The sequence below is a fragment of the Cibotium barometz genome, chromosome 29 (genome assembly GCF_041138505.1).
Source record: "Cibotium barometz isolate CiBa-2024 chromosome 29, ASM4113850v1, whole genome shotgun sequence".
Lineage (NCBI taxonomy): Eukaryota > Viridiplantae > Streptophyta > Polypodiopsida > Cyatheales > Cibotiaceae > Cibotium > Cibotium barometz.
The window spans coordinates 44,659,426-44,685,804 of NC_141074.1; the positions used below are offsets into that span (position 1 = coordinate 44,659,426).

A 26,379-nucleotide genomic window follows, 5' to 3' on the forward strand; every position below is an offset into this window, starting at 1 on the left:
AATAATCTCGCTTTCGAGTCGACACACATGGCTAGTTGGGAAGCTTGTCCACCATGGACAATTTGTATGCATGCCAGATGGGTACATGCAAATTATGGGGTTAGATATCTCTCCCACCCCTTGCATTGGTTGGGCATTTCAGCTAACCTCTTCTCTTTCACCAACAAATGATAAGAGGTACCTAGACACAGGATCAAATTTTCAGAGGAACATTAACACACTTTCACTTCATTAATGTCATTGCTCAATACATTCACAATAACAATGCTAGTTAACGTAAACTACTTGGAAACCACCCTATGGGTTGCCAAGTCAAGCTCACTAAGCTTTCTAGAGCCATCTCCTCTTTCTCCTTTCTTTCCCTCTTCCTATACCTCAATTCTGATTGTGATTATTTTTTTAAGGTACACTTTCTAGTGAGAGAATGTGAATAGGTGTGCATTTAATGGGAGAGACTTGACAGATTGAGTAGTTGAGAAATTATAAAAATAAAGTTTAAAATTAATGGCTAAGATTGCCATGTGAACGTGCCCCCCCCCCCCCCCCCCCTACACATTGGAATTAGAAAGAGAACATAAAAGTATCAAAATTTTTAAAAAGAAATAATGAATTATTTTATGAAAAAATCAAAATAATAATTATTCATAAAGTATTCTAGCGTGTGTGAGTTAATATTAGCCTTGGCAAAAATTGTAAATAGAGAAGAGTGCACATTTTAATTAAACTAAGGTTGAATGGATGAAAATCTAAAGTCTAAGATTGGAAGGTGGAGGGCAAAACCTTATCAGTATTTTTTGGGAAGTCAAATAAATGTTAAATGTGGAGATAAGCATGGACATTACTAGACGACTCTAGCCATATATAAATGTAGGAGTTAACTTGATGTATGTGTGGATGCATGTAGGAGTGGTTAAGTGCATGGAAAAGGAAAATGAGTTGTCTAAGACTGAGTTGTATGGGATGTTGTAGGCTACCAACCTTAAGTTAACTAAGTGAGCATGTAGAGTAGTTAGCTGTTATTATCAGCTATATAAAGGGTCCCTTGCTCATGAGAAATCCATGAAATTTTCTCGTGAAGGAAGAGAGTACTTTTTGCATAGATTTCAGTGATGCACTTGCTCTTTGGTCACATATTTGCATTACCTAGGCTATAAGTACTCAATTAGGATCAAAAGCGTGATACTTGGGGATTGTACAAGCACATTGGGATCTTAAAAAAACTATGGGATTTGTGGAGAAAGAAGCTTCATTTGTCTGCACACATGGTACATCACCTCCTTTACAAGGCCAATATTCAAGGTACAAATAGATCCTTTATTCAAAAATTATAATTTCTCTCATTTCCTTGTATTTAATTTACATATTTCATGATAAATTAAGTTTAATTCTTTTAAATTAGATCAATGGGTTCTCAGTCGTTGCACAACCCCCAAGAACATGCATCTATAAGGTCCGACATCCTTGTGGAGACCTTAATAATTTTATTGTTGCAAAAAGTACTATAGAAAAATCAAGGACTAGAATAGGTTAACCCAAGACCTAGAAAAATTAATATTTAAATAATTTATGAGCAGCGTTAGATTAAATAGAAATTAACCTAGGTACTCTACTTGAAGTGTATCCAAATTTAGGTCAAATTTTGGACTAGTACATGGATGGTTGGATTTAATGAGAAAGATTCAATATAAGTTATGAATAAGGGATATCCCATTGTGTAGAGAGATAAGGTATAGTTAAAGGTGTAGAGAGATAAAAATAGTAGAAAGATGAGGCACCATCCAAGCTTTTATTGAAAGTAAATGAGGATTGTGAGATTTGAAAATTAGGTTTTCTTTTTAAGAAAAAAATTACGGTACAAGGGTGGGTTTCTAGAGACAGGGAGAGACATTATTCAAGAATCCTTGTTTTCATGCATTAAATGTGAATGGGTAAATTAAGGGTAAGGTTAGATTTAAATAAATCTCTTTAAGGACAATACATCTTTAGAGAGAGAAAATCATGATTGACCCCTAAATCAAGGATATTAAAAGCACCTTATTTGCTCGATCAAGTGCAAACCCATATCCTTAATTCTTTGAAGAGAAATTGTAAAAAAAAAACCCTATGGGTATTAATGACAATATATCTTTAGATAGAGAAAATCCTGATTGAGCCCTAAATCAAGGATATTAGAAGCACCTTATTTACCCAATCAAGTTCAAAACCATATCCTAAATTTTTGGAAGAGGAATTGTTAAAGAAAAACCCCATGGGAATAAATGTGCTCAAATGAAATGAGCCTTAGTAATAGATTAAAAGTCTTAGAGTGAAAATTGGAAGAATAAGAACAAAGCTAGGAAAAACAAGGACTAGAAATGCTCAAATTATAGAGGCAATACCTTTAAGCTTATGGAAGACCTATCATCTCACCAGGAAAAAGAAAGGAATTCGATCAAGAGAAGAAACCAAGGTTGGGATTGGTCGAGATATTTTTAAGGATATTGAGAGAAAGAACAACCCCTAAATCTATGTGCATAATTGTGCACCAAATAATGACCATGAGACTCTTAATGATTTTCAACATTAAGGTAAGAATAGAAAAGAGAAGGAAATACCCTCTTTGTATGTGAAGGACTCTACTCTAAAGTTGAGATGAATGACCTTTTAAATAAGGAGGTGTAATCTCTTAAAGAACTTAGGAGCGACCCCAAGGAAAGGAATGTCTTGAGAAGACATCACCAGAACTTAGTATTAGTTGGTAGAGGGAATTAAACTTGCTCGGAGTTTTGATTAGAGAGCTATGATATCTTGTTGAGCTTGCGATGGTTTAAAGAGTTATGATATCTTGTCGAGCTTGCGATGGTTTAATCTATTTCGGACATAGATATGTTGCTTGAATCCATGTCTTGGAATTACTATCTGGACATTGTATTTATGTGATGCATGAGTGTTGTTTGTTTGTGGAAGCCTATGAAGATACCACACACGTTTATGGATTGCCATGTGGGTGTCGTTCGTGGGGTGCATCACATAAAGGTGGTTGTCGTGTGAGACCTTGACCCCTCTTGATTGAATGTGGGTGTGTTCCTAGTACGATTGGTGTGATGGACAAGGAAGTGACTACGGAGTAAAACAGATAGGGTAGTGCTTATGGCTAAGTATGCGTATTGTTACTAGACATACATGACTCCTCTAACACTGCTACCTGGAGTGTTTATGCTTCTGGGATATGTGACAACGAATAGAAGTATGCGTGCTGGTATTAGACATACATGTCTCATCTGTACACTGGTACACATGGAGTGTTCATGCTTCTGGGATATGTAACAATTGATAGAAGCACCTCCTAGGATTATGGCACTTGTGTTAAGGTGGATGTGTATCACACAAAGGTGGTCATTTGAGACCTTGACCCCTCTCGGACGAATGTGGGTGTGCCCCTGGCATGATTTGGTGTGATGGACAAGGAAGCGGCTATGGAGTGAGGAACCGTGGGTGTGCTCCTGGCACGATTGGTGTAATGGACAAGGAAGTGACTACGGATTGAAACGGGCATGATAGTACTTGTGGTGATTGAGTATGTGTGTACTAGTACTAGATATAGGTGGCTTCTGACACACTGGTACCTGGAGTGTTTGTGCTTCTTGGATAGGTGATGATTGATAGAAGTGACATTGGTACCTAGAGTGTTCACGCTTCTCGGATAGGTGACGATTGATAGAAGTGACTCCTAGGATTATGGCACTTGTGTTTGTCAAAAAAGATGAATCCTCACTATGCATGGCTATGGTGTGCTTAAGTCTAATTTTGTGATTAGGAACACTAATATTATGGTGGGTGCAACCTAATTAACAACATAATGATGATGAAAAGATTATGCTAACTAAGCTTAAGACTCAAGCACAATTAGGCTACAAGATTGAGACTTGTACTCATAAAGAGGCTTGAGAGCTTGCTTTATGTTTCATTGCTTGAAATGGTCCCCTTTTATATGAGGAGGTACACTCTTGTGCTTGTACATCAATGTGGGATAATTATCAACTCTTCTCTCTAGTTCACATGTCACCTCAAATCTCGACACCCCCCCTTGATGGTGATTTGACCTATCTTTGAGACCTAGAGGTCATCTCTAAGAGTGAGCACTGAGGTCCCTCCCTTGATAGAGACGACCTATCTTTGAGGTCTAGAGGTCCCTTCTAAGAGTAGGGTTATAAATTTTGGTTATTTTTTCTACCTTGGCTACATCATCGGTGTTAGAGGGTAGGACATACAATGTTTTTAGAGAAGATTTTTGGAGCTAGAGGCATCATTTTCTGTCACAAAGTGATCATCTTCCACATAGTTGTTTTCTTGATTCTGTTTGGAGTAGCAATGTTCTTCCAAGTGCCCAATCCTTCCACAAGCATGACAAATTCTTTTTTGAAATGACAATTTGTAAAGATGTGACCAAGCTTGCCACAATGATTACATCTGACAGTTTTTCCAGCATATAAAGCATTTTGACTGATTCCTTGAGTGACATTTGATGTGTTTTTGAGTTTAGACTCGTGCTCAAGTAGTGAAGACTAAACTTCCATTAGAGTTTGTCAACATTTTTTAGTGTGGACACAAGAACATCATAAGGGGTTTTGTTGACGTTGTTGAATGACAAGAATTGCAACCGCTTCATCCTCTTTAATCTTCTTCTTGATTCTTGCTAGTTATTGCTTGAGTTGAGCCGCCATTGTGTTAGATTCTTCTTTGTCCAATCTGTAAAAATGCATCAAAAGGTTAATCTTGGAGCTCTTGGTTTTGCTTCCAAAAACTTTGTTGAGTTCCTCCCATGCCTTCTTGCAATCTTTTATCCCTGCAATGTGATGTATGACTTCATCTCCCAAAATATGAGCTATTATGCCAAGTGCTTTGTGATTGTTAAATGTGTTAAATGATGTGCTATCACTATCTTCACTAGGTTGAATTAGATCCCATAGCCATTTTCTCATTAATGTGTACATGGTTTTCGTTTGGCAAGTGTAAAAATTATCCCCATTAAACCTATTTTTTTTCTAATATGAGTTTCTCCATCATGTACGACAAGGGGGTCTTACCGATAGTATTGGCAATGTCTATCCCTTTTTACAAATTGCAATGAGGTCATGAATGTCTTTGCACATGATTCACGGCCAGTGTCAAGTCTGAGTATAATATTGGTGATGAAAAACTCTTCAATTGAGTAACATAAGTGGATGCGATGAGAAGGTCATGAATGTCTTTGCACATGATTCACGGCCAGTGTTAAGTTTGGGTATAATATTGGTGATGAAAAACTCTTCAATTGAGTAACGTAAGTGGATGCGATGAATTTTGATGCAAGAGTTGATTTCTCACAGTGGATTTACACCCTAATTTTCTAATTTTGAACTTTAATTAGCCTAATTTCTGTAGATACTACACTAGTGATGGTAATTAGTGCTTAATTAAAGTGATTAGAGATAGTAAAATTTGGAGGCTAAAATTGAGCTTATAAATGCAAGATTTGAAGGGGCTTTTGTGATGGGCTTGAAAAACACTTTCATTAGCTTAGGATTAAGCTAAAAAATCAGTTCATTCTCAGCATAAATCAGTTCATTCTCAGTCGCAAATAGGCGGAATTACGACGATTGGTTTTTGCCTTCTCCTGGGTCGTGTAGTGCATCACCTTGAGATTGGGGTTGTAGAGACCTTATGGTAGGTACTAACTAGATCTAGAAGGGCTTGGGTCAATTCGAATCACAGGCGGGGAATGCAGTGAAAAACCAGTCAGGTACCATGCACTAAAAACAAACGATTTTCAACAAATTAGGTGGAATGCTTATAGTTGTGGCTTAGCAATGATGTTAGAAAGCTTCCTCTAAGAGCAATTAGGCAATGGTGAAGAGGATGTGGAGAATGAAGCTAAGAGAATTTTGACCACAAATGAAAGCTATGGATAAGATGCTGAAAAATGGAGATTAGGACTAATGAGCATGAGATTAGTGATGAGAAGGGATTAATGTGGGCTAAGGCTAAGCTAATGGATTGGGGTGGCTTTGATACCATGTCAAAAAAGATGAACCCTCACCATGCATGGCTATGGTGTGCTTAACCTTAATTATTGTGATTAAGGAACACTGATCTTATGGTGGTGGATGCAACCTAATTAACAACATAATGATAATGAAAAGATTATGCTAGCTAAGCTTAAGACTCAAGCACAATTAAGTTACAAGATTGAGACTTGTGCTCATAAAAAGGCTTGAGAGCTTACTTCATGTTTCATTACTTGAAACGGTCCCCTTTTATGGAGGTACACTCTTGTGCTTGTACATCAATGTGGAAAAATTCTCAACTCTTCTCTCTAGTTCACATGTCACCTGAAATCTCAACAGTGTTGAGGTGGATGTGAGATATGTAGGGTTCCTCTAGTCATCACGGTTGTCCCCACACACACGATAAAAAATAAGACACCAGTAAAATAGTATAAGTATAGATGGGTTGATGAATGTTCTTATATATGAACCTAAAACTTTAGAAACTTGGGTGAATCTTTGAATTTCTCTATCTTCTATGGTAGTATGTAGTGTACTGTTGGCAAATTTGTCTCTAGAACCCATTAAAAACTTAAACAAATTGGAAAATTTTTCTTAAAACAAATTATCGTAAAATAGCCCAACAATATCAAAGACCTCTCTAAAATAGCACTTGGGCTAGGAATAGCCCCTAATTTTTTCCTTGGTGGTCCAAGAGTATTTTGGCTCATTGGTGCATGCCATCCTACTCTAAGGATCCCGGTTGTGGTGAGGAGATATATGTTGATGATGTGACACTAATTTGTTACCTTATGATACGTGATATGGACATATGGAATATGCATGATATAAAAATAGTTATATGGTATTTATTTAATAAAATCACTATTTTCAAAGGAGTGTGTATGTGAACTTATTTTAAGTGATGTGCGTGAGTAAAGTGGAAATTTCAATTATGGGTGCGTGAGTTCACACTGGCTCCATAGGGTGGAAGGCTAGACCCATGGGATTGGACGGGGCTAGGTTGAGCCTTGTTCGATATTAATGCTCCACCCTCATATTTTATTATCCAGGTACACCAAATCTAGCTCATTTTTGTATGGCCCCTATTATGAGAGGAGAAGACATGGTTGAGCAGCCTTGGCACACCCTACATCCCCATATTTACACGAGAAGGTGATCTATGAGGCTAGATGGTTTAGAGACAACTTGGATTAGATTTGGCACACTACCAAATAGGCTACATGCTACACTAGACCGTCATCTCATAACGGTTCACACATAGAGTAGGTAGATTTTTCTCTTGGACTCTTGGAAACCCTACCTTGACATTACAGGGCCTGAACCCTACCTTGGCTATGGGAGGTGGAGTCTACACTACGGATGGTGGCATCAACTATGATCGTGGAACTATGTGGTCAAATTAGATACACAACCATCCCCTTCTTCTTAAGAGTTTATCAATAGTCACATCATTGTGAGTTTACTCCCTAACCTCTACGAGTCACATCATTGTGAGTTTACTCCTCCATATTAGCAATTCTAGATGAGCCATCAAATCTCCCTTCATAGGAGCACACGGGTGTGGGGATTTTCCATCTATTATATCAATTTAAGAACACAATATTCTTCTCTCTCTGTTATTTTGCAATTTGAGTTATGAAAGATCCTACTTCTTATGATGAGTGTTATCTTGTATACACCGCATGTTGTATTCTCTTGCATGGTATAAGAGCTCCCGCTCTCGGTACAAAACTTCTTTTCTAATTGCTATCTCTAGTAGTCCTTTAGAGAAATGGCATCTTCTGCAAAACTCTACCCAATACATTTGATGCTGATGGAAAGCTTCACAACACCAATTATCCTCTCAAAGTTCAATCTTAAGGCTACTCTTTCCTCCTATGAGCTTTGGGACAACACCGTCATTAGTGTTGATGTTCACTCGCCACCACCAAGGGATGTAGACACAAACTTGTACCACTTGTTGTCCAAGCTTGGAGAGATGAAGGGATTTAGATTCTCTCTTTATGCCATTGTAAGGAGCATGGAAGATAGTGTGCTGACCATGGTTCAACATGTCTTTAACCACACTAGCACAAACATGGACCTTGTTATAGAGCCAGTACTACGAGACCACAATCCCTCAAGGATTCAAAATCTCAAAAATCAACTTTAACAAGAGAAGGTGAATGAAGGTGAAACGGTGGAGGTATTTCTCATCGAAATAAAACATCTCTATGACTAGATGGCTGCAAATTAGCATGATTTTTCTCTCCTTGGATCTCACTCGTCTCACTGTCTAAGGGTATTGCCACCTAAGTATGACAGTTTTGTTACATCTTTGAATGCTAGTGTCAAGCCTACTCTCACATTTGAGGACTTTAACATATTGCCTTGGGATGAGGAGATGTGAGGATGCAGAGTCGTAATGGTGGGGACCAAGATTTCTCCACTAACATATTAAAGAAGAAGGCTAAGTATTCTAACTCTTAAAATCAAAAGAAAAAGGTTAAATGCTTTAATTGTAACAAGAAAGGACACATAGCCAAAGAATGCAAGAATGTAGGAAAAAACAAGAAGATGCCAAGAATGACACTCTAAATACCAAGAAAGAATCCAGTCATGATGTAAAAATAGGGCTATTCGTTGCCATTGCAGAAGTGTGCAGTGAGATAGCTAACGTTGTAGCACATGATGATCCTTGGATCATCGATAGTGGGGCTTCTAGGCACATGACTAGTTGGCAAGGATTGGTATTCCTCCCTAAAGCCCGTGGGAGATGACATCATGGTGGTAGTGGGCAATGATGCAAAGTGCCCAATAAAAGGTTTAGGTACTATTTCACTTATGTCTAAAGAAGGTTATACAAATAGTCTTTCAAATGTTCCAGATATGAAGAGAAACCTCCTTTCTACTCGACCATCGTGGGGATAGTGACTTGCAGGTTCACTTTGACAAGAATGGTGCAATCATTCTTGATGGAGATGATGAGGTCATTGCAAAGGGCATTCGAAGGAACTTATATGAGCTTTTGGCATTTGTAGTCGAGACTAACTTGAGTAGCATCAAACTTTAGCATGAGAGATACGGGCATCTTAGTATGTAGACTCTTTCAAAGATATATAAAGGTAAGCTAGTTGAGAATTTGCCACCAATTTTTGATAGTATATGAAGCTTGCATGATGTGTAAGCATAGCACCAAAAACCCTTGTCACAAACAGAGGCCAATTTTAGGGCCCAAGGCTCATCTTCAGCTTGTACATAGTTCATACATGCTAATCTATGTGGAAATACGAGTACAATTACACTTGGAGGTTCTTCCTATTTTTTCACATGATTGGTAGATGATTATAGTAGGAAGATTTGGGTGTATTTTCTTAAGAAAAAGTCTCAGGCTTTTACAAAGTATAAGGAGTGGCTTACATTCATTGAAATTGAGACAAGAACAAAATTGAAGTAGTGTAGAACAGACCGAGGAGGAGAATTCGTGTCTGATGTTTTTATAAAGAAAGAGGCATAAAGCTCACTATTGCTCAAACTCCACAAAACAACATGGTGTTATAGAGCACAAGAATCATGCTCTTGTTGATATGGCAAGGAGTATGCCTAATAGCAGGAATTTACCTAACTCCTTTTGGGCTGAGGCAATTAACACAAGTGCGTACATTCTTCACAAGAGTGTAACAAAATCCATCAAAGGGATGACTCTATTTATAGGCGTACTCGAGAGAAAGAAACCTTCAGCTACACACTTAAAAGGTTTTGGGTGTGAATGTTATGTACATGTTCCAAATTCTTAGAGAACCAAATTGGATGCCAAAAGCTAGAAATGCATCTTCTTAGGTTAGCACAAAGTCAAAGGGATATCGGCTTTATGACCCTCATGCAAAGAAGATCATAGTAATGAGCCGTGATGTGGTATTCTAAGAACAACCACATTGGATGTAGGAGGAGGTTAGGCTTCTTCTTCATCACGTAACAAGGAAATCACCAAAGCAACACAATCTCTATAAGAATATGGCACAACAAAAAAAGAAACATTAAGAGAAAGTACACTAGACAATGCAATAGAGAGAATGGAGAGAATTTTAAAATTGTGATTATACCAAACAAAAGATAGGGACAATATGATGGTGCTGTCTGCCTGTGTGCTCTAGTGTAGAGCTTAGATGGCAATCTAGACAGACTCTGGATGGAGGGTGTACTGAGATTATAGGGAATATATGCTCACAAGCATTGGATGCCTTAGCTTGTGCGACAACTATTTCCATTTATAGTGCTGTATGTAGTGCAGTAGACGCGTCCAAGATGTGGGCGGCTACGCTGCATTGACACGGCTCACCACTTGCGTATTCATAATGTGTCCCAACCGACCGCTGCCCACTAATGATGAAGTTAGTATCCAAGGGAATATTCCTAGGACCCCCAGCTAATGCTTGTACCCCTCATCATCTCCTAACTAGCAAAACGGTCACAACTATGACCCCTTCCAGCATCTAAGCTGGGGTTCCCACTAAAGATATGTGCAAATGGGGACCGTGCAAATGTGCATCATCCATCAATGTGAGATACATGTTGAGAGGCAGGCATTGAACATATATTAACAATCTCCACATGCAGCATGAGATTCCTTGCATTTTGATAGAGGGAAGCCCACCCCATTTCCTATGGACATCGATTTTGAAGATGAAGAACAAGAGCATGATGTGCCACAAAAAAGTATGCCATTCCCTATACTTTTGAATAGATTAGAACCTCTGACCATTGAGGATGTGCCTCAAATGTCCATTTCCTATGGACATCTATTTTGAAGATGAAGAACAAGAGCATGATGTGCCACAAATGTCCATTTCCTATGGACATCGATTTTGAAGATGAAGAACAAGAGCATGATGTGCCACAAAAAGGTATGCCATTCCCTATACTTTTGGATGGAGCAGAACCTTCAGCCATTGAGGATGTGCCTCAAGATGTTTGTAGATCTAGAAGGTGAGAAGAGAAAAACATGGCTTGAGAGAATCTTGTGAATTTTTCTCTTATGACAGAGGTACACAAGATCCAGGATACTACCACCTTTGTTGAAGCACAAGGGGATCCAAAGTGGATGGTAGCTACCAAGAAAATATGAATCCATCTTGAAAAACCACACTTGTAACCTTGTAGGTCATCCTCGAAGATGTAAGGTAATTGAAACTAAGTGGGTTTATAAATAAAAATATAGATATAATGGTACTTTGGAAAAGTACAAGGCATGGCTGGTCATGAAAGGTTGTGCACAGGTTTTGAAGATTTTGACTTTCACAAAACTTTTGGTCCTTCAGCTGGTCCTTCAGCTAGGTTAACCATAATCCGCAGTGTTCTTGCATTGGATGTGCAAGGGAGATGGCTTGTTCTCCAAATGAATGTAAAATCTGCTTTTCCTAATGGGAAACTTGGGGAGGAGGTATACATGGAATAATCACTTAGTTCATGGTTCCCAATTCCAAAAGCAAAGCTTGTAGGTTACGAAAGGCACTCTACGGGCTGAAATAGGCCCCATGAGCATGGTACCAGAGGATTGATGCTTACTTTATGAGTTTTTTGTCTCTTACATAGCGCAAATTTATATGTCTTTTTGTGAGTAGGGGAAGTACATGATCATTGTTGTCTATGTAGATGACCTCATCTTGATAGGGGATCACTAGAAAAAGGTCTCACAACATAACAGATCCTTAGTGCAGAGTTTGAGATTTCTGCTCCACTAGAGCGAGATCTTTGGAAACAATCTTCTTCAAGTTCTCTATATGCTTGATTTGTGAATTTTGATTTTTTCCTATATTTTGATTTTTTGTTGGGGGTTCTCTTGATTTCGTAGAGTTATACCATATGCTTCAGCACTCATCTAAAATGGTAGATTCTTCCTCATTAGTAGTGATGTATTCAATTGTACTTTCTTCGTCCACTATAGTCTCATAGTTCACCTTAACTTGTTTTCCCTGCTTCATATCTTAGATGAATGGCATTCCTCCATCTTTGGCTTGAGTACAAGCAAACCTGTTTCTTATTTTTGGATAGCCCTCATAGCTATCAACCATGGCCTTACAAGTATGATGGGGTAACCATCTCCCTTTGTTGGCATCACATGCATATCCACTTCTTCAGATTCTATACCACATATTGTAATTTTTAGAGCTTGTATAACTCCAACACACCTTACCCTAGAGTTTTTGGCCAACTTGACTTTTAATGGAGAGGAGGAAAGTGTCTTCAAACCAAGTTTATGCATGGTATCGTCAATCATAATACTCACCTTTGCTCCACCATCTATGTAGACCTTTGAAATCATGGTATTGTCAATCATAATACTCACCTTTGCTCCACCATCTATGTAGACCTTTGAAATCATGTGTCCTTTTATCCAAGCATCCAAGGTGGGTTCCACATTGACTTGTGGCTTGAGTTTAATCAGATTTGAATGAACACTTCTCTTCTTCTTGGGTAATCTAATGTTAATAGCCCTACTCCATTGCCTCCAAAAGCTGAGACCATGTGATGTTTGGTCCTTTTCCTGTGTTTATGTCTTCCAAAAGGTTGTAGGGTCTTTGACCATGTCCTAATGGAAAATTAGCAAGGGTAACCTTCCTTCTGATCCTCTTCTTTTTCTTGCTTATTCCTGGTTCCTCTTGCATATTCACATCTTTGCCTTTGTCATCCTTTCCCCTTTTCCTTCTTACATAATCTTCACAAGTTTTAGTTCTTTCTCCTTATTTTTGATTTGATATGAGTTTCCTCTTTTGCACTGGCATGAGATCAACCTCTTCATATGTTTTCTCATTCATCTTCCAATTCAGCTTCCTCATCCTCTATGATGTTGATGTTTCTGCCAGCTCCCTAAAATTGGTTGAACAAGTGGATTACTGGGGTTGGTCCTCCTACTTCCATAGGCCTTCTTTCTTGCACAGATGGTGGAGGTAGCCCACCCTCTTGTTAAACACCCTTCCTACTTATTTCGATCTTTGTAATATGGTTGGTCTAATTTTTGGTTTGATTTGGGTAGAAGTATTCTCCATGGATCTCCTCTAGGATATGGACAATTTTTCATTCCATGACCTCTTTCATTACAATTGTAGCATACATCCTCTTCTAGAACTTATTTTGAGTCGTTCCTCCTCAAAAGACTCTCAAAAGGGTAAGAAAGGAGAACCTCCTAATATGTCTCCTTCTTGCTAAAACAACCTCCATGATTCTAGCAGCCTTTCTACATGGCATCTGATGTGGATATGCATCTTTCTATGCATAAAATCAAAATTGATGAGAATAACTCTTTTGAAATAAAAATAAATTTCTTTATGCACCTTTCTATGCATAAAATAAAAATTGATGAGAATAACTCTTTTGAAATAAAAATAAATTTCTTTATGCATCTTTCTATGCATAAAATCAAAGTTGATGAGAATAACTCTTTTGAAATAAAAATAAATTTCTTTATGCATAAAATCAAAATTTGATGAAAGTAACGCTAAAAAAAAATTCTTTTATGCATATATTTATGCATAAATTTAATTTTAATGAAAGCAACACTTTTATAATAAAAAAAATTCTTTTATGCATCTATTTATGCATAAAAATCAATTTTGATGAAAGTAACACTTTTATAATCAATATATTCCCAATATGCATCTTTCTATGCATAGAAATTAATTCTAATGAAAATAACACTTTTATTATAAAAATATTTATAATATGCATTTTTCTATGTATAGAATAAAAATAACACTTTTAGAATACACAAGCGGTGGGGATTACTCTTTTTGAATAATAAAAGATAAAACTTATTTTACAAAATTTAAGAAAATTTTGCCATAACCTCCTTTGTATGGCTGACCATTTTTTAATTTTTTTCATTCTCAAGTTACTTAGAAATTATCCCAAATGGTTTAAAGCATTCAAAACTAATCAAATTTCACTTTTTAAAGAGAAACAATATGAAAAGTTTAATTCTAAGAATTTGATTACACATCTAAGATAAAGAAAGGCTGAATTCAAGAATGAAGAGAGGGGGAAAGCCTTTCCAACAAGGCATAGCATCATTTTTCATTTTAAAGAAAATAAAAATTAGAAAACCATTAAATGGAATAAAGAAAAAGTAGGATTTCTAGCTTACATGAATTTTTGTGAGCTTTCCTTTGGCTTGATGGTTTGAGGGATCTACTCTTGTTTGCAACAAGAGTGGCCACCAATTCTTTTGAAGAGGAAATGGTCAAAAACTAATGAATTATCAATAAATTCACTGTTTTTGGCTCTGGGGGGAGTAGAGTAACAGTGCATAAAACACTATTAACCATTTACAAGGGGGGAGGCTTCATTTGTAGGAAAACGTGAGCCTCTAACCAAGCAAACTGATTCTAGAATTTTCCAGATCAGTTTGGTCAATTTTTGACCATTTTTAGGTCAGTTTAGCTTACTTTTTGGATCTAGTTGAAGCAAGAGAGAGGAGAGATAAAAATATCTCATTATTTGTGAGTTTAAAACTCAACCACACATGTGAAATAGGCACCTCCTTCATGAGGGAAATTCTCCCACACTGAGGTGTCAAAAATGCATCATTTCTTCTAAATATCTCTTCTTTTTTAACTAATAACCTTGTCCTTAGTTAACTCTTCATCTTATGTGAGTATTTACTCATTTTTGGGGGATTTCCTTTTATTCTTCAATTTATCTCCTCCCTACATTTGGATTAATCTAATTGGTCCATAGGAACCTTAATTCAAAAATTTCAGAAAATCTGGACCCTTAGGTTAAGGTACTTTTTACCTGATTTCAATTTATTCCAATTGCACATTGGAAAGTTCTTTTTGAATATCTGTTTCAGGGGAAACCATTTTAGACACTAGGAGGATTTTTATATCCAAAAATATCTCAATTTTGAATTACCTCCCTCTAGACATTTTTTCTCTCTAGGCCAAAATAGGGTAAAACAGGATCTTTCTTTTATTTTTAGAGGGGAATAATTATAAGATCAGAAGGGGAGGTTTTTACACCTGCACACCTCAAAAGCCAGAGGGAGGAATCTTACAGAGATAACCTTGGCGTCTTGAAAGATGAACTTTGTCCCTTTATTCAGAATGGGACTCATCAGTGTGTAACTCCTTGTAGTTTCTTTTGATATTGCTAGCTCTGTTTTTTTTGTAGTAATTGAGGATATTGTGTCACTTTCACTCTTTGTTTTAGATTCCTCACCACTATGGGTGCTTGAGCTTGAGTCATCCCGTGTGGACTTAAGTTCATTATGATAAATCCCCTTGGTATTAGAAGGTAGAGTAGGAATCATTCGTAGGGGCACAACCTTAGGGAGCTCCTCCCCATCAAGTGTAACCCATGTAGATCCTTTGATTCTCCAGCATCAATTGTGGCCATCATACGTATCCAATTTAGATCATCCTTAGGCTCAATAGGTTGTTTGTTAGCATCCTTGTGGGCTGAATCCTTCCCTGCATTAGTCTCTTCTCTACAAGTATAGTAGCATTGCAATGGGGTTGAATAAGTATTGGTTTCTGTAAAAAGTCCTTCACTACCCATAAGATGTACGTGGCCAGTCACAAGATCAACGCTGATGTGATGGAATCATCGAATTGGAGGTAGACATGGTTCTTAGACCAGTCATGTACCATCTTTTCCTCTCTCATGAGATGAACGGGTGTCCTAAGATCATTTCATATGATTTAGGTTGTTTAGAAAAGTCCATAATAATGAAGGTATGTTTAACCCGATGTTTGAGAATCTTGATCTTTAAATCTTGTAACATCCCAAGGGTTTGGCGGGGACAGTTCCGTCAACCATCTTGACAATGATGTTTGAGATTCTAGGCATGGCTTGGCCATTTTCTCCCAACATTTCTTGGTGATTATGCTCACTCTCACACCACCATCCAGGACTCCCATTACTATGATGCCCTTGGTGGTGATTGGTAGTAGTGTGTTAAAATCATCGCCTTCAAAGTATTTTCCCAGTTTGTTCAGTGGAATTTCAACCATAGATTTGGTATTTTCTTCTTCCAATGGGACTATTGTTTTGTCAACAAATGGTGGTGATCTGACATTGAGTTCTTCATTAAGGAGAGCTCTCATCACTTCAAAAACAATTCATGATCTCCACTCAATTGAGCGATTATAGTTGTACTGGTTTGTGAGGCCATAAAGTCTAACAATGGAGATATTTAGTGGTGTATTCATGACGACCTTTTCATAAATAGGTGTCGGCGAGACTAGAAAATCCATCTCTGAGATGGGCTTAGGGTTCCCAGCATATGATAGTTGTCTCTTGAACCAATCAAGGATCAAACTATGAGAGGTGGAGGGCTCAGTCTCTTCCATGATGACACTCGGCACATCTAGAGGTTTGCAAATCTCAGTAGTAAACGTTAAGGTATTTGGGTGTACATTATCTGAGACTCTCACTTGCTTGGGTTTTGGTCCAAGCTTCTGTTTTGTTTTTATAACTAAATCACTAAATTCTTGGAGTTTCTCAACCTCCTTCTGAGGGTTAGGATAAGAGCCACATTTTGTCATGTGTGATCTAGTTTCAGGAATTGTAGAATCTCGTGGGGTTTCCTTCCCCGTGTTCTTGGTTTTGGAGGGTATTGTCCTACCCTGTTCAAAATTGACCCTTGTTTCCAAGGACTCTAAGTCCTCATCTAGGTCCCTAATGAAGACTGGCTCTTGAGGTATCCCAAGATTTGTTGTTTTGGTTTTCTTCATTTTTCCTGTTCTTAACCAAATTTTTTCTTGTTTTGCTTCTTCTTATTAGATTTCGTTACCGAGGCCACAGATTGTTGCTCGAGAACATGTTGGTTTTGGGCTTGTAGCCAAGTGATAGCATTCAAAGGTGTGTGATCTAGATTTTTTAGGATTTACCTTTGGGTTTGATTACTTACCCCAATCATGTTTAGGGGTGTGATGATGGGTCCTGTCTGTGGGCTTGTCACCACAATCTTGTTGGGGTAGTCTTTGATCCAATGATCTGTGCCACACCGGTTACAAGTAGCCGGTGGCATGTTTGAGGATACTACTTGGTTGAGTCGAGGAAGAGGGAATTCCTAAACTCGATGAGGACCTTGATAGTGTGGTAACATTGAACATGCATTCTTCTAGCTGTGGCGTTAATTTCGCGGCCCCTTCCCATCATAGGCAAGTTGGTAAATTGGCTTGACTCCCCCTCTCCCATCCACTACATAATAGTCAAGATGAATCTTTGTGGGGTCCTCAAAGAGGTGGGGGGTGGGTTCAACATCTACCTCATATTCTTGGTAATCAATAGGCTCCTTAAAGCTTACTTGATTAAAAGGTGTCACCCTTGGTGGAGGTGGTTGCGGTCCCAAGACTGGTGGAGGTAATGGCACATTGGGTGCATGTCCTTTGATAGGAGTTGTTGCATGGGATGTTCAACCATTGCTTAATTTGTTTTAGGATTGAGGGCTAGAGTTTGTTGCGATGCCAAAAATTGTAGTTGTGGTTTCGTTGTATTGGCAATAGCCTATAGGCGTGTTTGGGCAATCTCGGGCATCGTGACCATAGTGCCCACAAAAGCCAGATTTACCATTGTAGCGAGATCTTAAAATTAGACATTCACTAGTGGTATGTCCCTGATGAAAAATGGAATACCACTGTAGCTCTCTCCTTGGGTACATGTACGCATTGTTCGAATGAGCTCTTAAAATTGGACATTCACTAGTTGCATGTCCCTGATGAAAATGGAATCCCAATGTAGCTCTCTCCTTGGGTACATGTGCGCATTGTCCAAAGCCTTGGTAGCCTTCATGGAGGGCTTTTGAGAAGTCAGTCCAAGTCATTTTTGCTAAAGTATTACCTTTAGACTACAAGTTTTGCAGTGGTGGTGCTATGACTGGCTATTGCTGATGTAACAAACTTAGAATCTGAAGCTTTTACTCCTTTTTTCATTAATTTATCCTCAAGTTGGATGGCATTAATAAACTGTGACGTCCTCCCAGGTGGTGATACCTCTAATGACCAAACCATTATGGATATGTTCATGTTTAATCCCATGGATAAATCGATCAAGCCGTTGATTGTTGGAAAAGCTCTCATGTAGAGCACAACGAGAGTTCAATGCTTAAGACAACTAATAAAAATCTCTCAATGACTCATTAGGCCTAGAGCCATTGTTATAGGGATTGTTGCAACCGTGGTTGCCATAGTTGTAACCAAGGGTATAAAACTAATGGGCAATCTTGCATGGTTGGTCACATGTGGTGTCATTATGAGTGGTGTAGAACCCATTACCATAGAATCTAGAATTATGCTAGCAACATCTTGGGTTGGTACCTCTCTACTATGGTCTCAGAATGCAAAGTCTATGCTTGTAGATTCTTGGAGTCTTGTGTAACCTAGAGGAATGATAACAGTAAGGGATTGGTCCATTGTGTAGCCGGGTGACACTATAAAAGTAGGATCCATTGGGCTTATAGGAGGTGTTACCATTTCGCTCGTCGTTCTTGCTTGGATGTCCCGACTTGCGCCATAGGTCTTTGGCTCCTTTCATGTTTAATGATCCTATATATGCAATCATAGATACCCTGCAATCGTTCCTCCTCTTTTGTGGCCCAAGGTATTGATTGGACAACCCCTTTCCCCATCTAATACCATAAGCTCAGCCTATGGTGAGATCCATCAGAGTCTCTATTGATGCGTCATACTCCCAATCATTTGTGAGAAGACATTGGTCAAAGATTTGCAAGCCTATCTCTTTCCCCAAGGTAGACACAATGTTATTATCTAGATTGAGACTATAGGGGTAGTACTTGTGCAGTCCTATCTTAGGACTCGTTTTGGGCATACTGGGCGGTTTGGGCTACTAATCGTTGTGTTGTGCCACTTGCAAAGTATCTTCTTCATTTGCTTTGGTAGCCTACATTAGTGCCTCTATTGCTTGCACTTCTTCTAATGTCCTACCAGTAGGTATAAACACGTGTGTAGGGGGTGGTTCGATGGTCATAGTTGCAGAGCAAGTGCAACAGGAGCTGTATGGATAGGGATATCAATGTGAATGCTCTGTTCTTGAAACGATGAGAGTACACCATGTCTCTCTCTCTCTCTCTCTCGTTTACCTCAACTACTTTATCATGTGGTCTGCATGTATTAGTAAGCTTTGGTTCAGTGGGGTAGCGGTTCAGATCGAACCTTTGAGGTAGCTAGCTATGTAGTCAAAAAGATTGGCAGCAGTTAGCTTGATTGGTGAGGCTTGGTTAGGATTCTCACTTCTTGGGACTAGGGATCCTTCCATTGACTCAAAATTTGGCGATGTATCATTGGCCCCTAGTGTGCAGGTCCTTGTATAATGCTAAACTAGGTTCTAACCAAAGGTCCTGAGCCTAATATAGGCTGGTACGCACCTAGCTCGATAGATGTACTATCATCTAAATAGGCCCCTAATATACGCCCACATCGTAGGTGCATGTGGATATGGGGCCTTTAAAGGCCCTAAAGATACCTGGGCCAAGCTTGAGAATTTTGAAATTTTTTTCGCTAAAAAAAAAGCTAAATTTTTTTGGATTGTCCAAAGTTTTTCCGAAACACATTTCTAGTTTTTCTTAACTCGTATGGCCCGAAACATAGTGTACTTTGTTCAAGTCAATAGCCAAGTGCTATAGGCACTGGCTCCCATAGCTAAGGAAGCTCCTTAACTATGTAAAAATATAAAAATTTGGGGTGTCACACAGGTTGCGTCAACACGATTGCAGCCGAAACATATATTAGGCAAGTTTGTGCATGCACTTTTCGAAAAATTTCTACTTTCTTTTTTTAAACCCTCGGACCTTTACCTTTTCTCTTTTTTCCTTTTTTCCTTTTTTATTTTTTATTTTTCCTTTTTTACTTTTTACTTTTTTACTTTTTTACTTTTTACGTTTTCAATTACGGTTTATGGTTTTTGGTTACACTAATGCAAAAACACAAAGTGTGCAGAAAACACAAAAATTCTGTGTGTTGCAAATCCTCCCCTAATTTCTGTTTTATCTCGATTTCAACATGTAAGGAGTCGAAATTGGGATAAATACTATGCTAGGAAATTGATTTTATGGTCTGTTTAACCCGATTCTTTCAATTTCATGTTTAATTGACTGTTTTTTTAAAATAAACAAATACAAAAAAGTAAGAAATGCAAAAAAATAAGAAATGCAAAAAACCAAAAATTGAATTAACCTAAATTACATCTCACTAAAAATGCAAAACATGCACAAATTAGAAAACATGTAGAAATTACAAAACATGCAGAAATTGAACATAAATTTCTTAAGATTTCAACAACAATGCAACAAAATGGACAGATTTTTAGAATTTCGTTTCTATCATTCTTGAAAAAACACAAAAAATAAAAATATAACATAAATCATTCATATGCACACACGCTTTCAAAATGCATTATGGCTATGCGATAGGGTAGCGGCACCACGTATGGCAAGCCCTTGTACCATATAAAGAATGTAGGAACAAACTAATGTCGTGGGGCTTTGCACAACCACACTCGAGAGCATAAAATAGCTTAATCAATCATATGCACACACGCTTTCAAAATGCATTATGGCTATGCCATAGGGTAGCGGCACCACGTATGGCAAGCCCTTGTACCATATAAAGAATGTAGGAACAAACTAATGTCGTGGGGCTTTGCACAACCACACTCGGGAGCATAAAACAGCTTAATCAAAAAGCCAATATGCCATGACCTAGCTCACAATTACATGGACAAGGTGTGTCACTCACCTCATAAATACTTGTGCTTAGATTCTTGTAGGAGATGATGTTTCCGCATAGCCACACTCCAAAGCTCCACTTCGTCGCCACCCACCATCACCATTGCACTCCAAAGGAAGCTCGACCCTCCTCTCACCACTCAATCTCTCTCTCTCTCTTATATACACTCACACATACACAATGAGCATATAATAGCTCAAATTTAATTAAGCAAGCAAGACACAAGAGAGCAAGAGAGTAGAGAAGAAGAGAACTTTATTAGTTGCATAAGAGAATGAGTCATGAGAGTTACATTTTAGGTTTTGTAGGTGACCTCTAGGGTTCACACTCTTGGGCGGGCAAAGTTAAAAGTCCGGTCCTCGGGCTCATTTGGTCACCCTTGCTAGTGTAAACACCTATTCTAAAGCTAGCACTCTCCACCTAAAATCTCGTGGTGCACCTTTAATATACAAGCGGCAAACACACAGGAAATATATAGAAAACATGGTTTTAAGTGAATTCCGTACATTCTGATGCCTGTGGCCCAAAGGTGGTGAAAATGATGTGGTGGCCAACATCGACGCCATAGAGGTCTCTCGCAAAGGGTTAACAGTGAGCTAGACTCATATCATGCCTGGAATGCTCATGCCTAATGTGGTGGGCTCGTCTTATGGGCTTGGCTCATGGAGTAGGCTCACCAATTTTATTTTTTATGAAATGGGCATACATTCTAAGTGGTTCATGAGGCCCGGGCCTATGATAGGGTTAGTGAGCCAATTATTATAATTATACTAAATGCTTCAATAACTACAAAGGATAAGAATTTTCCTTGGACTTAATGCTCCAATAGTGACAATAATTTTCCTTAGAATTAATTATTGGTACAGACTGTATGAGAGGAAAATCTTTATAGGATATAAGTAGGCATGTCCTTACAAGTCTTCAAGATAGTTTTAAGTGGATGTTTTACAATATTAGGTTCAACCTCCTCTAAACTCATGTCATATTTCTTTAGACTCATGTCTCACTACTGGCTCACATCTCACATGACTTTGAAAGATCAAAGAAATACAATTCCAAAGAAGAGAATGAAGAGGACGATTTGGAAGAATAGGCTCATTCGGCAAAACAAAGTTCAAGAAGAGACGCAAGTAGCCATGTTCCTTTTTTGTACATGCACACTAACTAACTCCCCACCATTGAATGATTTTAAAAAAGGGGAGTCAAGGGGAGGATGATCTTACATGGACCATTCCCACATCTACATAAAGGGATGCTAATTACTTGTAACAAGAGTGATGGAAGAGTATATACTTTTAATACAAGTCATCACGCTACCTCCTCGAAAAAAAACGAGAGGGCACTCATCACTCTAAAGATTTAAAAAGTAGAAACGAGAAATGCACATCAATTATACCACAATAAATAGATCTAAAACGAGATTAAGCAACACATACAAATGCATACAACCAAGATGGAGAAGCTTTCATGTTGATGAGTACAAAGAGTTATATGGTTGTACATTTCGCAAAGTGTTACCTTTAGATGTGCAAGGCTTATGTCAAAATCACTGTCCTCACACAATTTTCAAATGGTGCTATGTTTTTTTACAACATGGGTTGATGGATTCATAAGGAAAAAAGGGGACCCTCATCTAGTCTTTAGAAAGTTTGCTTGAGGTCTATCATGACATTGCATAGCTCGGGAGCCACATAACCAAGTAGACATGGGCCATGCTATCGATGTGCTATCTCCTCTTGTAGAGAAATGGTATCCCACAAATGGAGTAAAGGAAGATAGTAAAGGATTAGATCTACACATGAGTATCCCCTATAGTCTTAAGATATGGTAAGCTTTTTAATGTACTTGAATCATGTTTTTAACCATATGGGTGGCAATGTGTGCACTTCAATGTCTAGTCTTCATTTTTAGTCCTTGTTTATATTAAAATTTTACAAATATGAAGTTCTCTTCTTCCATCCCAGATGGCTTTAAAAAGTAAGCACATAATTACATCAATCCACAAAGTTTATAAATTTTCATGGCTTTAAATGGGCCCGGGGGAATGATGCTATTTAGCAAACCATAGCTCAAACTAGGATTCCTCAAATTGGAGGTTCTTTAAAGGGGGTTTACACTTGAAAAGGGTGGTAATCACTTATACGAAGGGGAAGGTGGTAGATTCACTTTCTAGAAGTGAGCATGTTCACTATCGGCCATCATAGAAGTGCATAAGGATTGGATTGATGATATCCAAGAGGAATACATGCTTGATGAAGAGGCATCATAAATGGTACAAAAATTACATCATGGTACTTGTGATGATTTACACGTTTTTTGGTTGCATATTGGACTCCTATAGCATAAGGTGAGGGTGTATCTTGAGACTCATTTGACTTTCAAGAAAAATGTTATGGATGAGATGCGTCCCATCCATGAAGGACATTTGGGTTTGTTCAAATTCTAAGGTGCCATAAGGAAGAGATTTCTTTGGAATGGTCAATGGAGAGATGTGAAGGAATATGTCTCCAAATATATGCCATGTTAACTCAACAAGGATCCCACACAAAAGACCGATGGTTAGCCCTTACCTATTTTCTAGATGGTAAGTGGATGCACATTGTAATGGATTTCAATACCAGCTTGCCTCCTACCAAGAGAGGATGGGATAACATCTATGTTATGGTTGATCGGTTGACAAAAGCTGCCCATTTTGTGACAACAAAAGTGAGATACTCGACATCCATGCTTGTACACCAACTCATGGAATATGTCTAGATACATGGTATGCCGTAACAAATAGTGATTGATTGTGATGTTCATGGTGGGCACATTTTGGTGTACATTATTTGAGAGCATGGGCACTAAATTGACTCTAAGTATGGCGTACCACCCAAAAATTGATGGTCAAACCGAAAGGGTCAACAAGTGGCTTGAGACTAATTGTTGAGACTAACTTGAGACATTATTGCTATGAGATGCAACATGCATGGGATGAATGGTTGCACTTGGCAAAATTTGCTTACAATAGTATATATCATGTAAGTATTGGAATGTCGCCTTTTAAGGCTATGTATGTCTACAAGATGCATGTGCCAATTGTAACATTTAAGCATGACCATGTGAATCCCCATGCAAAGGATGAAGTGGCAAGGATGCAAGCTCTCTTGCAAGCATGCAAGGAGAACATCAAGAAGTATCTCGAGAAGATGAAGCCTTATGAAGAGACACACAAAAGACCATTGGAATTCGAAGAGGGGGATTTTTGTGTTCTTGAGGTGGGTGGGGATGGTTTGTAATGATATGGGAAGCCCGAACATATATATTATGTACATATGAAGGATAAATAATGGGCCATGGAGTATGATGTGGAAAGGGCCACGAATATTGACGAAGGCCAAGTGTAATGGAGAAGCTTTCACGTTGATGAGTACAAAGTAAGCGCATAATTACATCGATCCGCATAATTACATCGATCCACAAAGTTTATTTAAAACCTTTTCATGGCTTTAAATGGCCCGGTGAATGATGCTATTTAGCAAACCATAGCTCGAACTAGAAGAAAGAAAACCAACATTATAGAGCTTATATTGATATGATAAAAAAGAAGGCTACTATGGCACATTTGTTTACTTTGGAAAAATAAGAATTCACATCACAAAAAGAGAGAGAGTAGAAATTAGATGGACCATGTTGGTTCAAGACTTACATCGGGCACTCAAATTGGGGAGGTTCTTCAAAGGGGGTTTACACTTGAAAAGGGTGGTGAAGAAGGCTTGATCCAAATTATTATTCCAAAATGATTTTGTAGGCCACCCTTCAAATTTATTAAAATTTGAGCGTATACACTCTTCGAAGGGGATCTCTAGTGTGTAGGGTAACCTCTAGAATGTCAAAGGAGGGCGTTGAAGGTGCGTTGCACGTAGGTTAGAGAGAGGCTTGCCTCAACGGGGCACGTTGTGGCGTGGGCGCAGTGTTTATAAACGGCGCTCGCACAGTGCGCTGCAACCCACCACAGCCAATAATATGGCTCCCAACGTCCTAGGCTTGCTCTTCCTCTCCACTGTCTTCCTCCTCTCACTTGCCCATCTGGCCCTCGCCCACCACGATTGGTCCCCAAACGAAGATGGTTGGTATTACAAGAAACCCAAGGTCCCTCTCACTTGGCAAGGCAAGAAGCTCCCCCCATGGAAGAATCATGATGGTAAGTATGGCAAACCACCACCACCGTGCAAGGATAACGAACATGCTCAAGATGATGCAAAAAAGCCTCCATATGGTCGTAAGTCCCCTCCACATTACAACTCTTCTTCTTCTCATAACAAACCCAGTAGTCCTAAGCACCCCTCTTACTATAAGAAACCAAAAGCTCCTAAGCCATCCCCTCCACCTTATCGCAAGCCTAAGCCTTTACCACCTTACACCAAGTATCCCCCTTACACCCAAGAGAAGAAGCCTCCTCCCCCTCCATACAAGCCCCCTCAGAAGTCCCCCCCTCCATACAAGCCCCCTCAGAAGTCCCCTCCTTACAAGCCAACCCCCCCCACTTACACTCCTCCCAAAGCAAACCCTTGGGCCACGCAGTGGTTAGCCCCACACAATGCCGCAAGGGCGGAATTGGGCCTGCCGCCCATGGTGTGGAACGAGACAGTGGCCAAGTACGCTGAGTGGTGGGCTAATCAGAGAAAGCTCTATGGGAATTGCCAGATGCAACACTCAGACGGGCCTTATGGGGAGAACCTCTTCTGGGGGATAGGCTATGCCTTTGAGCCCAGCGATTGTGTGCAAGCTTGGGTAAGTGAGAAGGACTACTACCACTACAACGACAACTCGTGTGACCCCGGACAACAGTGTGGTCACTACACCCAAGTCGTGTGGAAGAACAGCCTTCACTTAGGTTGCGCCCGGGTCGAGTGTGAAGCCGGCGACATCCTCATGACCTGCAACTATGACCCTCCCGGCAATTGGATCGGCTCCAAGCCTTACTAGCAATATCTAGCCAGCCCCTTTTCCTTTGACTTTGCTGTACTTAATGCTCATAAAGACTCATCAGCCGTGCACAACAAGTTCTTGGCTCTACCAATCAGCTCCTATGTGGGCTTGTCGTCCTCGTCAAGACTCCTACTTACTTCAGCTACTTACTGCAGCTGTAATGTGATGCTGTTCGAAGGATGGCGCTTTGCAATGATAACTTGTTTTAGAAAGTTTTACAAAAAGTGAATTAACTTTTATCATAGCTTTGGCTTTTGATGGATCTATTTTGAAGGTGAGATATAGGTAAATTTAAAATTTTAAATAGAACAATGATCGTTCACTTGACAAATGATAGTCCATGGAGAAGCAAAATCAATGTGTGTGTGTGTGTGTGTGTGTGTGTGTGTGAGAGAGAGAGAGAGAGAGAGAGAGAGAGAGAGAGAGAGAGAGAGAGAGATACCCAACTACAAAATGACTCCTCAATTGTTAAGAACAACCTTGAAGTTCCCTCTTTGTCATCCTTTGAATAAACATCGAAATCCATATTTTAGTTGGTCATTCAATTCAAAGTCCATTAATCTAGTTTGTCATGTGTTCCTCAACTAAGGCTACATATAGTCAAGTTGAGGGGGATGCTCATATGATGTTACCTACATATCTTAGTGTTCAAGAGA

At 38.9% G+C, this 26,379-nt stretch overlaps 1 protein-coding gene across 1 annotated transcript; it reads left to right on the forward strand.

The window, feature by feature from the left end:
• Nucleotides 1-24,752: 24,752 nt before the first annotated feature.
• LOC147622239 (uncharacterized) lies at nucleotides 24,753-25,987 on the forward strand. The gene has a single exon (XM_086823696.1). The coding sequence runs from the start codon at nucleotides 24,758-24,760 to the stop codon at nucleotides 25,718-25,720; it is 963 nt and encodes a 320-aa protein (XP_086679822.1). The 5' UTR covers nucleotides 24,753-24,757; the 3' UTR covers nucleotides 25,721-25,987.
• The last annotated feature ends 392 nt before the right edge of the window (nucleotides 25,988-26,379 follow it).

Bases quoted from the DNA above. Each gene is read 5' to 3' on its own strand.
- LOC147622239 (XM_086823696.1), top strand. From the start codon at position 24,758: ATGGCTCCCAACGTCCTAGGCTTGCTCTTCCTCTCCACTGTCTTCCTC.